Source organism: Cornus florida, unplaced genomic scaffold (assembly GCF_030987335.1).
Source record: "Cornus florida cultivar Cherokee Brave unplaced genomic scaffold, ASM3098733v1 CherokeeBrave_3.0.0_Hap2_Chr10, whole genome shotgun sequence".
Lineage (NCBI taxonomy): Eukaryota > Viridiplantae > Streptophyta > Magnoliopsida > Cornales > Cornaceae > Cornus > Cornus florida.
The window spans coordinates 90,395,217-90,411,621 of NW_026775580.1; the positions used below are offsets into that span (position 1 = coordinate 90,395,217).

The window sequence follows — 16,405 nt, forward strand, 5'->3', positions numbered from 1 at the left end:
AAGAATTCGAATACATGATTACATGTTACAGTGTTAATCTCATATAAAGTTGCAAGTAAATTAGTTACCCCTCCAACTTCTAGAGCAATTCATGGTAAACATGAAGTTCTTGGTGGTGTCTGCGTGACCTCCAATTTCAGCAACTTAATACTACTGATTGTGGAGTGGAATGTATGATGTCTTCAACAAAGTATAGAACACACTGTCTAGAATCAACATGTCAAAAGAACAACTTAGATTATCAACAATTCTATTAAGCAACACGAATTATGAGATCAAAAGAAGAATATCATCATACATATAATCAACTGACTGCAATAAGTAGTAAGAATTAAGAAATGATCTTGGGAAAATGTTCAAAATGTTTCTGCTCTTTACTAGATGGCAAACTCATGTGAAATAAGACCAACACAAGGCGTGAAGATTGTAAAGGGGGAAAATGCTATTCTTCTGTATGAGATTGTATATCTGAAATTCTGTATGAAAATGTACACCTATAGTCCGTACATTAAAATCCCACCAAAGAAAATTCCAAATTTAAGGTGGACCAAAAGTAGAAATGACTAACTGAGATGAGAGTGTACAATCTATAGGAGAAGGAAACAAAGAACTGATTCTTGTGCTTTGATACTCCATTGGAAGGAATCTCTGTTTTTGCTTTTCTATTCAGCTTGCGGAAACATGCTATTATCAGTAACATCCTCTAGTTCTTCTTGAGAAGAAACAGAATGTGAATCTTCTGAAACAATACTTTTTTCTTGTACCTGTTCCGAAGGATGATCAATGCCTGAAGCAACACTAGTCTCCGCATCAATTTTAGCATTAGTGGGTTCTTCATTTTCTGATTCTTCTAGTATGGACCTATTTTCAGTTTCAGCATCAGCAGAACTGATTCCTTCTTTAGTTTCAACTATTTCTCTTTCAGATGTTATGCTTTCAATGATTCCACTTTGATTATCCGAACTTGAGATAATTTGCCGGCTTAAAATGTTCTTATGATCACCAGTTGCCCATGTAGGAATTGACTCTATTATGACACCACTACCATCTTGTGGAATCCCATTCTCATCGTTAAAGCCATGAATGTCATCTTCGATTTCATGCTGAATGGGAAAAGAGGTGTTAAAACTTCCACCCGGTGGCACTAAATTCTTCTCTTCAATCTTTGAAGGGCCTTTATCCTCATCATTCTTCTCAACTGCTTCATCTTCGTCTTGTATTAGAGTACTGAGATTCTTCTCAGCATTCTGTGGTTCCTCTATATGTGTTTCAGCCCTCTCTTCAACATTTCTATCCAACTCATCGTCTCCCACACCCCCTTCTTCTTTCTTTTCAAAACCTTTCACCAGGTCTACTACATTTTCCGAGTCTGACTCACCTCCACTGCTTGACCAGCCTGCATTCCCTTTACGCCCCAACGCCATAGCTCCATGTTTTTCACTAAGCTTGCTTTGCATGCTGGCACCATTGTCCCTTCTTTGATCATGAGATTGCTTGATCTGGTAAGCCAACCAGATACAACAAGCCAATAGTAACACAAACTGAACAGCATGCTTAACCTTAAAACCTTTGGCTCGCTGGTTTCGGGCATTAGATTGGCAATTCATCGCAATCTGTGTCCCTTGGACTTCCTAATTCACAAGAAAAAACTGAACAGAAGAAAAATCATTTAAATTATCATTCATAGTATTTGACTAAGGGGACCTAACATGCAAAGCAAATTGAGATTAAGAAAAAAAATACTGTCATGACTGGAATATACACAGGTTTAAAAAATTCATTCACAGGGATTTTAATGATTAATTACAGAATCTTTTAATAAATATGTTTAAACATGTAACAATTATAATGGTGAGATAAGTTCCACTGCTAGCATCAAAAGTGGAAATAACTCACAGAAATGAAAAAGAACCAAAATGGCAAAGCTAATTGAACAACAGCATCTTTAGTTTCCATGGAAATTAGCTATAGGTGAAAAGATTTTGCAGCAGAAAAGAAACTTTCATTTTCGCTATGAAAGAATTTCCTATAATTTTCATTATCGTTTCTCTTTTTTATCGTTTTTTTCATTTTTAACATGAAAGGAACTAAGCATATATAAGAAGAAATAATTTCTCTATACATCCTTTAACCTGTACATGATTAAAAAAGATCAAGGAATCAAGTGGCACAGAGCAAAGTCTGACATTTTTGTTATCAGTGGGTGGGAAAAAAAAGAGAAAATAAAAACTCTCAGGAAGCTAAATTGGTTCACGAAAATTAATCCACCATCCCCTCAATTGGTTTGGTCAACCAACCAAATGAAAGAATTCTAATTTCCTTTTGTTTTCTTTCCTTTTCCTTTCTCTCAATGTGTTGTAACTGAAGTGTGTAAAGAAATCATGACAATAAACAACCACTCTGTTTGTTTCCCGAGAAAATGTAGGCAGTTAGAACAAATTAACATTTTGAATAGTGAATTTTTCATTGCTTGTGAGTTGTGACACATGAGAAAGTGACCAACTCCACCCAACTGATACTAAAACAACCATTTCACACTCTTCATCATTTTCACTACGTGGAATCAGGAAATATAATCTTCAAGATTTCAATTTCTTACCTTTTCCATCATTTTCTCAACCACCAAACAGAGTGAAGTGATGATGAACGATATCAGACCCAAGATTGGTACATAAAAGTCAACTCAGTTTACAAAAGAAGTCAAGATTCTAAAAGCCCAAGCGATGAACTTCTTAGTAATACTAGATACAATAAGCATATAAATCACATATTCAAATAAGAATCAATATATACAAAGAAGAAACAGTAGAGTGGAACCCACCTTTTCCGAGAAACCAAACGGAGAGCAACTCAGATCGCTCGCCGAGAAACCCTAAAACAAAGACGAGTTTGAGCTTTAAACTCTAAATTTTCTTTCCTTTCCTTTCCTTTCTCTCTCTTTTATTTTCTTTTCTTTTCTTTCGATTGAGAAAGTGTATAGACGTTGAATGTTCAGAGAAGTTTGAGAAGTTCAAAGCAGCGGTTATTCTTTTGCCAAATCCCCAAAATAGCCCTACTGAACAATCTCTGTGTGAGAACTTACGGTAAGGATGTTCAGTAAATAAAATGAGGTGTTGAGGGCTATTTGGAGATTTCAAGTGTTTTATTGCCGTCAGTGCCGCCTTCAGAAACGGCTTCATCGAAGTTAGGGAGTGGAAAATAGTAACTTGAGTTGCTGAGACCGTTGACATTTAATCGTGCAAGCCAATAAACTATTGCCACGTTCAAGCAACACTTAATTTACCGATGCTAGGAAGAGCCCTAGCTTAGATGGACCAATAAATGAATTGGATGAGAAGGCCCAACTTCCACCTACTGGTCGTATTTTGCTGAGCTGAAATGATGATGATCGTATGCATTGTAACATCACATTGATGTAATGTTTGGGCCTTCAGTCACTTGGGTTGGGGTTGATTGGCCCAATATTAATCCAGATCAAACTATTTGATCTGAAACCTTGTGCGTATTTAGTGGTAAGGATGGGCTTGGGCTTACAAAGTCCAACCCAACTTAAGGACTTGCTCAGCTTGGGTTGAGATCGTATCTAACCCAACCCAAGACCAAGCTAATATGTACTTTAAAAATCAAGCTTATAATTATGCCAAGAAATGATTTTTTTTTTTTGGGCAAGGATCTTATTTTGTAAAACGTAGTTGGGTAAAGTGGTAAAAAAAAAAAAAAAAGGGTCAGTCTATTTAATATGTGCATATAAATCTTCAATATTTAAAAATATGTGCAAATTGCTCTGGTCAATTTTAACCAAGTTTTAATTTATTAAAACCTCAAAATACCCTTAATAATCATTTTTTTTTTCTTCTTTTGTCTTAAGGACATTTTAGGTATTTCAGTGTTCAAATTGACAAAATATCTTTATTTGCTCAATTTTTTTAAAAAAAAAAATAAGTTTTTTTTTTTTTTTTTTTTTTTAACAACATGGGAGTATTTTACACATTATGTTGAATGAATCTTTGATTAAGATAGGAAGAACAAAGTAACTTAATTCAACTCAATAACATTAAGATCACATATGTAACAGTGATATAACACCCTTTTAATACTCAACAACGTATGATATTCCAACATCATTAAATTGAAATTATAACAACTTTATATAATTTTTGTATTGTCAATTTAACTTTATATAATTCTTGTATTGTCTATTTAAAAGCGTTAAAACAATGTGGGGAGAATTTTGTCTTTGACAAAAGTTACGATCAAGATCCTCCACTCATTTGCACGAGATAAAAGTCAAACCATTGTTACCGCACTTGTGCCAGATGGCAACTAGGGAATGTTTAAAGCAAAAACAAATAAATATAAAAATGATTGAGATTGAAAAGCCTTAAAGCTCTTGGATTTAAAGTTGTTCAAGACGATAAGAAGGTGGGTTAATTAAGTGTGAAGTTTATCAAGAAAACTCATGGAAAATGAAAATGAAAATGAAAATGACATGAAGAGAAAGGTTCTAAGTATAGGTCTTTGGGCGGAGCACCAATAATTTCAGGACTTAAATATCTCAAATAATTTGCAGAAGAAAAATCATCAAAAGTGGTTGGATGGATGGTTACGAGTGGTTCTGAGTGGACACGCTTGCATTCATTGCTATTCCCCAATGCGAAGGAACTCATTTCCCACTTGCTTTCTTATTTAATTTTCGTGTCCTTCTTTGCTCCTTATTTTTCTTCTTCTTCTTCCACTTTGAGACCATAAACAATGGTTTTTTTGCCACGTTGGCACCCTTTATTTTGGGTTTAACCTCATCTTCAATCGGACTTTGAAACACAGGTAGGCTTACCTACTCATTTATATCTAATTATTTTTTTATTTGGATTCGATGTGAAACAAACTCTTTCTTATAACATTCTTTTTTACTTAAAATTGCAACACTTTATTGCTTCTCGGGCCACTCTGACTATCCAGAAAGATAACCCAAACGCTTAGAGTGACACCGGATTAAGAACTGAGTATACCTCTGATAACAACTAAAACATGTGGATGACTCATTTACCCAAAAGCTTAAACTATTGAGTAATGTTACATACCCACCCATTTATACCCAATTATTTATTCATCTGAATCCGATATAGAACAAACTCCCCCCTGTAACATTCTCTCCCACCCGAACTCGCAACGCCCTCATTGCGGCTCGAGTCACCCTTTCTATCCGGGAAGAAAATCCGTACGTCTTCCGGATCGGGCGCTTGGAGTGACACCGGATTAAGGATTGAATCTGACTTTGATAACAACTGAAACGAGAGGACGCTTACCCATTTACCCAAAAATTTAAGTTATTGGGTAGTGCTGCATACCTAATCATTTTTTCATCTGAATCCTATATAGGACAAACTCTCCTAATATACTCCCATCTTGTCAATTGAATTATCTATTAATTAATTTCAAACTCAAGTAAATTCATTTTGTAGGTGAATACAGAAATTCGATTTTTATAAGTTGCAAAAATATATGAATTTATTATAATGCGTGTGTCATATTTAAAATTTACAAATCATTCTAGAGTATAGCGAATAGCTTGATTTAAAATTTACAAATCATCCTAGAGTATAGCGAATAGGTTGATTGAGAAAAATATAATTTAATTAATTAATTCAATAATATTATCATGATATATTGGATTCTTGTTGGATTCTAACACACAAGAATCCAATATATCATGCTAATATCTGAGAATTATGAAGGTTAAAATGGTCTATAAAATGGTTGATTGTGAGAGTTAAATGAACACTGTTATATATGTGTGGATTGGTATGTAACTGTGTATATACACACTCAAAAACATATATTATGTATGGACTAAGGATAGCGAGAAGTAATATATTAATTAGGTTTTGTTTTATTAACTTAGGATACTCCCAAAGTCCAATCCCCAATTAAAAGCATTTCAAAGTTCACTGCTTCATATATACATACCAGATTCAACATAGAACAAAGTTCAAAATTAAATATACTTATTATTATCATTTTTTAATTTCTTATATATTAAAGCAAAGGCCAAAAAGCCAACCCTCTCACATGAATTATTCAAAAGGTGTGAACATCAGAGGCCCTACTGATGTTGATGGGATTGATTACTTCTCTTTATGACTTTATGTTTTTCAGTTTACTTTATTAAGGAAAAGGAAATCCACCAATTGGAGATCAGATCAGCTGAATTATTTCTTTATTTTTTTTTAATTTTTTATTATTTCATTAAAATTTTTCTATTACCATCTCCATTTATTGTGACTCTCTACAACAAACTTGAAAGGCCCCATTTTTATAGTGTGTGTGTCCTAGTGTGTGTGTCCCAATAGAAGATGACTTTGTTAATCTGCTTAACTATGACTTGTGATATTTTAGTGATAGATAGAGAGTGTCGGAGTTTTTTTTAGAAAGACAATAAAAATTGAATTTCAATATTGAAAACGTAAATATCTATAAATATCAACTCGGACTCTCTATGTATCATATTTTAAATCATAGTAACTCGGTGTTAATTAATTCCATCTTCTGCCACATCCCATATCTTCCAAGGGTCTAGATAGAGAAGGATTAAAAAAGGGGAACAAGATTATTTGGTTGACGTTAACATGCTCTTTCAATCTCTCTCAATCTTTGGCCCAATAATCCCCTCTATCTCTTTATTTTAATCCTTATTAATCCCAATTTCATTGTTAATGTCATTAATTAAGTACATCATCAATGTGTGAAACCACGTAATGGATTCATTAATCTACTTTCCATTTGGTTACACAGTCATTTCTCGTCTAACATTTAATATGTAAACATTTATCTACTTAAAGTATGCAAATAAATACATGATACATATTTCATGAAAAAAAAAAAAAAAAAAATTAAAGCATAATTCATTTTCATTTTCATTTTCCCTTCTTCTTTTACCTCTTTCTCTCTCTTAAATCACGATTTGCAGATAATTTGAAGTTAAGTTATGAACTTATGAGCATAAGAAACTCAAGCCCAAATTAATGAAAAAAAAAAAAGTAGATTAATGAAAGCAAAACAAAAAACCATAAAGTGTTAACTTTAAAAATTTTCTATATATTCTTAGAAATATCACGCACCCTATTACGGAGTAATATTTTTTAATCCCCCACTTTTTACGTTTTTATTATTTATATTTCGAAAGATTCGCAAGAATCAATTGCAGTACTAGACCCTCAAATTTAAGGATACAATGCTCAATATTTCTTCAATATATGAGTGGGATGATCAATCGACCCCACTAGATCGACCTCCCTCAAGTATATGCTTAGGACCAAACGACAAGAAGTTAACGAAGAAATTAAATTGAAAACCTAGAAACTATAAGGATGTGACAATCATTAATTCAAATAAAGACTATACTATATGAACTCAATACTTCAGTCAAATCAAAGTTTTCTACCAATGATTTTTGCATTTACAGAATACATGTGGTGGGATCGCTACATGCATAGATGAACATAAAAATTTCTAAAAGAAGATTTCAATTCTGCCTCTCTATATATATATAATTATAAAATATGTACTTTAAAAAGAGGGACTATCTGATTATGTATATATCTTATTATGTGCGGATCGAATATACCAAAACATTATTTATGTAAGAAAAATTCATAAACTTAGAAAAGAATGTCAGTCATCTTTTATGTAATCCACCTTAAATAGTTAGGAACAAAAGTTTTTAAGTTAAATATATAATTAGAGGCTAATGACCTGCCCTATAAAGGTTTCCCCCAAATACCATAAACTGAGGAAAGAAGCAGGATTAATGGTTAAGTTGGGACAATGGTGGACCCTTCGCCTCGACAACTAGCGCTCCTTAGTCCTTAGAAATGTTAGCTTCTAGAAGCAATTCAATATCTCCAATAAACATACTTTTTTGCCATTTTATTTTCCGCTTGTACGTGTGAACATATATATATATATATTATATATCAATTGGGCAGCAAGGCGGCTTGTCCTATCATTTTCACTAATTATATTTCACAAATGGAGAGAGAGAGAGAAGAATTTAATTTAGATTGTAACATCAATTCATTCTTCCTTAGAGAGAAGGTTGAGAGAAGAGGGATCTAGATTTCACTATTTCATTTCCATCGATCCAAGAGGCAGATCACACTACAACTGCAAACCGAACTTTTATATAATTGAATCAAGAAAACAAAAAATAAAAATTACCGTCTTAAAATAAATCTTCTATTTTTAAAATTGCGACTCACAATTATTATATATATATTTTTTAACTCTGTCTTTCTATCTTTTACCTTGAAAGGAAAAAGAAAATGGTACTTTTCAAAAATATATATATATATACACAAATGGGCTACACCTTTAGTGTCAGAGTTGGAAAGTCTGATAAGGGTGTCAAAATATAAATATATATTCTATTTCCATTGAAAAAGAAAAAGAAAAAAAATTCCATAGTTAAATACAGAGTAATAGATAAAGAAATCTTCATTAATCAAAGTAAAAATAAAAAATTGTAGAGCTCCCATTATACTAAGTAATTAAAACACCTGCTAGCTGTCTAGCTCCCCTTTTTCTTGTTTATACTATTTGAACTTGATGAGAAGGGACGCAGAAGGAGCTTACCGACCAAAACGTTCCATTTGCTCTCCACTCCTTCGCCTCAGCTTCCCACTGGCATATGCGCGTTTATGCATATAATAAGAAGTATATAATTATATGTTGGTATAATCATTACGAAGAGATGGTCATACGGACTCATATTTCTTATTTGATGAAGTCAAAGTTATGATTTTTTTTAACATTAAAGTTTACCAAAATGTTAATGGACGTAGGCATGAAAAAATATTATTTATTTGTCCAAATTATCATTACTATTAATTTCATGTACCAATGGATATGCTTATGAAGCTGTAATAATCTCACACACACACACACATATATATACATATGTATGTATATATGTATGTATGTGTGTGTGTGTGTGTGTGTGAGTTTGTGTGTGTATGGATATGCTTATAGGCTGCTAACTTCTAAGACTCGCTGAAAAGCATGTAAATTGCAATTGAGTAATGTTATGTCCGACCGATTTCAATAGATAACATGAGCGATTTTGATAGATAAATCAGCACGGACAAATTCAGAGAATTGTGAGAAAGAGGACGGTTTTGAATAATAATAATTAGAAACCAGCACTAACAAATTCAGAGAATTGTAAGAAAGAGGAGAGCCTTGAATAATAATAATCATATATAATAGTGTATTATTAGAAATTGAGTGGAGGCATTTTTATAAAGTAAAAACATTTTAAAATTTAACAAGATTTATAAGTAATTTTGTAAAAAAAAAAAATTCAATAGGGCAAATATACTCTTTTTCCTTGTAAAATGTTTCCGATGATATATTAGGGTTAGGATTTACTCATGTATAACAGCCGCCAATTATTGTTACTTGAATCAGTAATTGTTCCCAAAAAAACAGAATCGAAAAAGAGAATCAGTAATTGTTATGAATCTCTCATTCTAATTCTCAATAGAAATGCCACATGTCTTTCTGAGTAGGTGTTGCTATTCATTCCCGCCAACTTAGTCAGGCTGGCACGCAACGATCTCTCACCAACAACGGTGGAGCCGCATGAACTACTTAATTATTCCACTGTACATTGGAGAACTTCAACATATACTATAATTAATGAACTTTCACGTACAACTCTAGCTATTATATACTACATTATATATATATATATATATATATATATAGTATATATACTGTGTGTGTAAATGTACGTCTAGTACTTGAACGATGAATCATGAATATTCTCGATTGCTCTGTGTTCATTTTTGAACATCAAGATACTATTCCAGAGGCAACAAAAGAAGACCATTTTTATTTGAGAGTAAATCCTAAGCTCCATTAAGCTATTCACTTCTTGGCCACCACAAAATTAATTACTGAAAAAAATATTATATATTCAGTTCCTTTTTTCCCCTTATTTTTATACATATCACTTTAATTAATTACTGTACTTAATAAAAGAAATGGAATTAAGTCGTCCACTAATTATACATGCACATATATATATATATATATAATTAGTATATATTATAAATATTTAACTAAAACGATGTAACTAGTACAATATTCAAGTCACAAGCTAGTGTGTTCTCTTTCATTGGTCCTTACCTTAATGTCCAAGGCAAGAGGCTAACTTTGGCATTGAAGACAACGTACCCTAAATATCTTTAATCATTGAAGACGGAACGAATATGCTATTTTATTATAATTAAAGGGGCCTTCCAGTAATTACCATTAAAAACAAAATTCTAAATAAAGCAAAAACAAAAATATCAATCAAAGAAAATTCCGACCACATTTATGGCCAACCCCATACGTGATCTAAACGCGTGAAAATCAATCACCACTTTTATAATAAACTTTAGAAAATTTGAAGTCTAAAAAGCATTGACATGGTTGCCAGTTTTGAACTCCTTTATTGGGCAGTGCACTATCTTTTGACCCGAGACTGTAACCACGCTCTACCACCGAGAGTGATTATAACATTCATATTATTTATATTTTACAATATTTGTTTTTGTGGCTGCCTCCTTTCTTATACGGACCTATATATATGGCTCTCTCATCTCTGTCTTCTCTCGCAACATACCAGAGAAGTAAACAAGTCTCTCTCTCTCTCTCTCTCCTCCTCCTCCTCCTCCTCCTCTCTCTCTCTCTCTCTCTCTCTCCCCCCCTCACAACATTCCAAAGAACTCTCTCCCTTCTCTCTCAACATATATACCAAAGCAGTAAATATCCCTCTCACTCAACATACAAAAGAACTTTCTCTCTCTCTCTCTCTCTCTCTCTCTCTCTCACACACACACACACAGACTCACACAACATACAAAGAACTCTCTCTCTCTCACTCTCAAATATAACGACACTCGCTTTCTCTCTCTCTCTGTCTAGACATGGAGATGGAACCAAGTACACCAGTTATAGCCAAAAAAATGTGGAACATAGTACGGGTACTGTTCTACATGTTGAGGAAAGGCATATCAAAGAGCAAACTAATGGCTGATCTTCACATGATGCTGAAACGCGGCAAGATTGCCGCCGGCAACCTCAAGCTCCACCACCACTCCGCCTTGAGTTGTCGGTCGGACGACGTACGCTTCTCCTTCATCTCTCCACAAGAGTACGAGTTCAGCTGCAGCAACAGCCCTGTTTATCCCTCGTACCACACAAGGCGCAAAAGCCACCACTATAACCACCACCGCCAAGGCCACTACCAAAATTCCGACGACATAAACATCGTTCAGAAGGTGATTGACATGCTGAATAATGAGATGGCCGTGGAGGCATCCCCGTTAACCCTACCGGGGTTCGGAAAAAGCCCGATGGTGAGGCAGTTGAGGATAACGGACTCGCCATTTCCATTGAAAAATGATGATAAGGATGATGGTCAAGTGGACAAGAAAGCTGAAGAGTTCATAAAGAAGTTTTACAAGGACTTGAAGCATCAAAAGAGGATGGCTGCCCTACAATCACCATCACCATTCCACCTATGGGCCCGATGATTATCATATCGAATTTCTGGTGAATTTGTTTTGATTCCGGGCTAGGGTTGAATGATTTGTGCTGAACGTACAAGTGCATGCCAAATATCTACCACACCTGAGTGAACTGGTTACTATTTGCGACATCAAATGAAGTCACATGATTTTGGGCTTGACCATGCTTATTTACTTTCTAATATATATAGTCATGTGACTTCTTTTGATGCCACGAATTAGGGTTAATTTGCTTGTGGAGTGCAATGGCTGCAACACCAAACATAACATTCTCTCTCCCACGATAATTAATCTTTTTCCTTCTCTCGATCTTTTTTTTTTTTTTTTTTTTTCTAAATGTCAATGTTTGACAATAAAGAATGACTGGTTCATGAGTTCTTTCTCCAGCCTAGCTTTTTAATTTATTTCCATTCAGTGGTTGGTGGGTTGGGAGCGCGCTTTGGATTTATTAGGTTTTTTTTTAAAAGATGTTTATGACCTGGATTTGGCTGTGTAATGGTCTCTCTTTTAGTGGCTGTGGTTTATTCAAGTAGTTGGATGTCACGTATCATGCACAATACACGAAAATGTGACAATTTTTTTATTTTATTTTCATTCTTTATTTTTATAAATATATATATATATATTTAGGGTTAACACTGAACCCCTCAAAACATTAAAAAAAAAAAAAAAAAGGGAAAAGAAAAAAAATGAGAAAAAAAAAAAAAAGAAAAGAAAAAAGGGTAAGATACTATATATTTTGTGGCTTACAGGTTGTAAGGGATCTTGGTCAAGCTTAGGTAGGAATCATTCTTGACCCAGTTGTGCGAGCCAATCATTGGGAGGGGAAGCTCCTCCTGGCCTCCCTTAGGCTCATCAGAATTTTTTTTTTTTTTTTTTTTCAGAAATTACATAACATTAACAAGCTAGAGAATATAATATTGAAAAGCAAAAAGAAAATAAAATAAAAAAACCTCTCAACTTTTAAGGATTTACAAAAATATCTCTTACTGATGCAAATAGTCACTTGCCTCAATCTATTAAAATGCTACGTTTATCATTTTACCCTTGACCATAACTACAAAAGAAAAACCTCAACTTTTAAGGACGGCATTTCTTAATACTTTAAGGGAGTTATGTGTAAAAACAAAAGTTAAGAGGATAATCTAAAAAGTCGTAAAAGTTGGAGAGGTTTTTTTTTTTTTTTTTTTTTTTTTTTTTATCCACAATTTACTCTAATATTATAGAAATTTTACAACTTAAAATCACATGTGTTATGGACGTGATACTATTCCGTCCATTCTATAACAATATGCAAATGACAAGGGTCTTCAAGGAATATATGTGCAGAAAAAACAAATGTTGTGGGGATTCATGCAGTTTATATATAATATATACTCACAATATGCCTTAAATACGTACAGCACTACTTTAATACATCTTATATTAGTTGTTGATTAATTTGTATTAATCATCGAGATGGTTCTTGTCCTTCTATCTTGTCAATCAAAATGAATGGTGGAAAAAAAAAAAAAGAAAAAAAAAAAAATTTAGATCAAGTGGTCATAACTCATGACATGGTTCTTTGCTTTAATTACCTATAGGACTAGCTTGTAATTTTCTCAATGAAAATGACACTAAATACGAACAATTAAGTCAGGCTAATTAATACGAAAGAGAAGTAACACAAAATCATATGACCGTATGAGACCCGCACTAATGGTTGGCACGTAATTTATTGGTTTTTTGACTTGATTAATATCATTACTTTTTTTTGTTCTTCTTAAATATATGTATATGTGTTTTTCAAGTCTTGATTATGATTCAACAAGTATTATGACTAATTATGGTGATCCACAAATCAAGTTTTATCATTTGTTTGTACATGTTAGTTACCAACCATTTGACCCTTCATGATTTCTTTCGAATGCTATAAAATAATATTGGCACTCATAGCAGTCTAGTCTTTGGCTTCTTTTGAACTTATTGGCACTCATAGTAGTCCAGTCCTTTGGCTTCATTTGACCTTTTTTGGTTGGAGCAACAACACAGAGACAGTGTCCAAACAAAATAAAGAGGGTTGTTGGTTGATCACTTTGAAAAGTCAAGGTAGTGGTTCTGCTTTTTAACCCCACCCATCAGAATTTTTGTGTTAGTGGTGTTATTTCACCTGCACAGACTCTCTTAATAATTCAATTTCCAACATTACATCTTTTTGGCTAGTCTCTTCATGAAACACAACCATATTAAATTATACCATTTTTTTTTTTTTTTTTCCGTCAAATCATTTCCACTTCTACTTTATTATTTTCATGTGTATTTCAACTTTCAAGATTCATACAATTATCAAAAACTATGTATGTGTGTGTTTCTATTTCTTTTGAAAACAAATCATATTTTTTTTTAATATAGTTTAAGAATATGCTTAGTTGTAATTATAAAAATAGTTTTCTGTTATTAGAAAATTGAAAACAAAAAATTGTACAAAAAATATTCTGTTTGGTTTCGTCTTTTAAAAATTTAATTATAAAAATACATATTTTCAGATAACTATAATTTTATATAACGTACATTTAGATTGGAGTTGCAATAGCAATTATAGCATACTGTTAATTTGGTTGTAGACATTTAAGGGGGGAAAGTTCTTTGAAAAAGAGTAGGTGGAAGAGTTGTGGATGGATATGGTACTCCTTGATTAAGAATTCTCTCTCTCTATCTCTAAGTTGATAATGTGATTGAAGTTTATCTTGATTCTTGCATGGAAGCAAATAAAGTAATTTTATTAAGAAAGCTTTCTTGTAATAAAAGTCATGAATCCTTTTTATTGGCAATAGATTTATTAAGAAATTTGTTTGATTTTTCAAAAATATAAAATGGGTAAAGTGCCGAAAAAAAAAAAAATAGAACCAATAAAGATATTTTATCAATTTGAAGATCAAAATACTTCAAATACCGTTTAAAAAAATATAGATTTTATAAAAATCTGATTATTAATAATATTTTAAGTTAAATTTGATGATTAATGGACAATTTGTATATATCTTAAAATATTAGAAATTTATATATAGAAATTAAAATGCAAGTGTGTTTTTTGTAATTTTTTATATAGGAGAGTTTTTTTTTCACACAATATATTTCAATCCAATAATTAACAATTATATGAGTTTATGCTCTTGTTCTCTCTTGGTAACATTATTGATCATTAAAAGATCTAAAGTTTTAACACGCAAAAAAGAGAGGACACGTTATAAATCTTCTTCACACGCCAAAAAATAATAATAATAAAAGAGAGTACACGTGCCATGCACAATTATTTGAAATGGAGCAATCAGTTTATTGAAACTTGGCACGCCAAGCTTTTCCAAATTAATCATTGCCCACCCAATTGGAAAAGAGTCTACATATCCACATCAAGATTCAACTACATCATAACACGTATGGTCTTATGAAAAAATGGTTTACATTTATTACTGATTATTTATTTATTTATTTTTAAAAAATTGTTCAATGGAGATTCAGATAGGATTGATGGTATATCTAACTTAGAAAGCTCTTATGTTTTTTGGTTGTGGAGATAATTAAAATCAATTTAAACCTTCCAACAATAACATCCACGTTGCATTATAAACCTTATTTTTATTTTTTTATTTTTTTTTATTTTTTTTTTGTTTTGAGAAGCAATTTCAATGAAACTATGGGTTTTGGTGGGCCAAAGGCAAATTTAGTGCTTACTTTGAGGCTCTGACAATTTTAAAGGTTTTCTTTTTCTTTTTCTGGGCAAGGGACATTACTTTAGAGTTCATTCCGATCAACTTTAATGGGCACGTGCTACACACACACACGCACACGTTGAAACACACACACACACACATATAAGGTTGACACAGAGATCCCTCCGTGATTGGGCACTGGTGCATGGTTATGGAGGGACACGGACACCCTCTATTGATGATGAGTCTGTGTCACGAGAAGGTTGTGGCCGTGGTTTTAGCTAGAAGTTGTACTTTGATTTATCAAGGCCATTATTTTGTTAGGTGTTGGATAGAGGCCGTCTATAGCGTTCATTCTTTAATTACTTGTTTCTTTTTGTTTTTTCTCTTAGGTTTTTGGGGTGTGTGTTATTATCACTATCTCAAAAGGTTTGGTTTAGGTCCATACCTCTATACTAAGTAAGTATATGAATAATGTTCAGGACTTTTCTTTTCCATATACATTTTTATATTTTGAAACTTCTTTTATTTTTGAAATTATTATTAATTTATGATTTCTCTTCATATTTGAATATTTGATGAATGCAATACTAAATTTAATTATTTATTTATAAAATTCACAAATTACGTGATAAATCACATAGGTTCAATTTTGATAGTGGACAATTTATGAAAAGTACATGTGAGTATTTAGTATCCAAAATGTATAAATATTCACGGCTTTTTCATTTGATTGAATTTATCAATTTTTTTGCAAACTTCTATATCAATCTCAATCTCTTTTGGTTCTCAAATTACTATGAATTTCTTTTCAAAATCTACTGTTTCTTAAGATATAATAATCAATTTATAATCAGATCCACATACATGTGTAAGATTATTTATTTAATTGTGGCCCACATGATTTGGACATGTAACATATTACTTGGTGGCTAAGTAAATAGATATCAATTGAAGAAATGTTTTCCTTTCTTATTACTTACTTTGATGGAAAGTGGAATTAGATTATTAATAAGAAAAACTGGTCATCTCTCTGCATTATAAAAGTGCATATATTCCATCAATTATGTACAATTAATGATACAATACGTAAAAGTTTTATGTGTGCAAAAGGCCAAGAGAGAAAAACCAGTCTTCACC

At 32.4% G+C, this 16,405-nt stretch overlaps 2 protein-coding genes across 2 annotated transcripts; one reads left to right on the top strand and one right to left on the bottom strand.

Moving 5' to 3' along the window:
• Window positions 1-424: 424 nt before the first annotated feature.
• Window positions 425-3,130, bottom strand: LOC132280098 (uncharacterized). The gene is made up of 2 exons (XM_059782223.1): window positions 2,822-3,130; window positions 425-1,649 (listed from the first exon to the last, which is right to left on the bottom strand). The coding sequence occupies exon 2, from the start codon at window positions 1,605-1,607 to the stop codon at window positions 663-665; it is 945 nt and encodes a 314-aa protein (XP_059638206.1). The 5' UTR covers window positions 1,608-1,649; window positions 2,822-3,130; the 3' UTR covers window positions 425-662.
• A 7,584-nt stretch (window positions 3,131-10,714) lies between these two features.
• LOC132280101 (uncharacterized) lies at window positions 10,715-11,954 on the top strand. The gene has a single exon (XM_059782226.1). It carries the CDS (start codon window positions 10,974-10,976, stop codon window positions 11,580-11,582), a length of 609 nt encoding a protein of 202 aa, XP_059638209.1. The 5' UTR covers window positions 10,715-10,973; the 3' UTR covers window positions 11,583-11,954.
• The last annotated feature ends 4,451 nt before the right edge of the window (window positions 11,955-16,405 follow it).

What these genes read in the sequence shown, in the direction of transcription:
- LOC132280098 (XM_059782223.1), bottom strand. Translation starts at nt 1,607, where the DNA reads ATGAATTGCCAATCTAATGCCCGAAACCAGCGAGCCAAAGGTTTTAAG.
- LOC132280101 (XM_059782226.1), top strand. Translation starts at nt 10,974, where the DNA reads ATGGAGATGGAACCAAGTACACCAGTTATAGCCAAAAAAATGTGGAAC.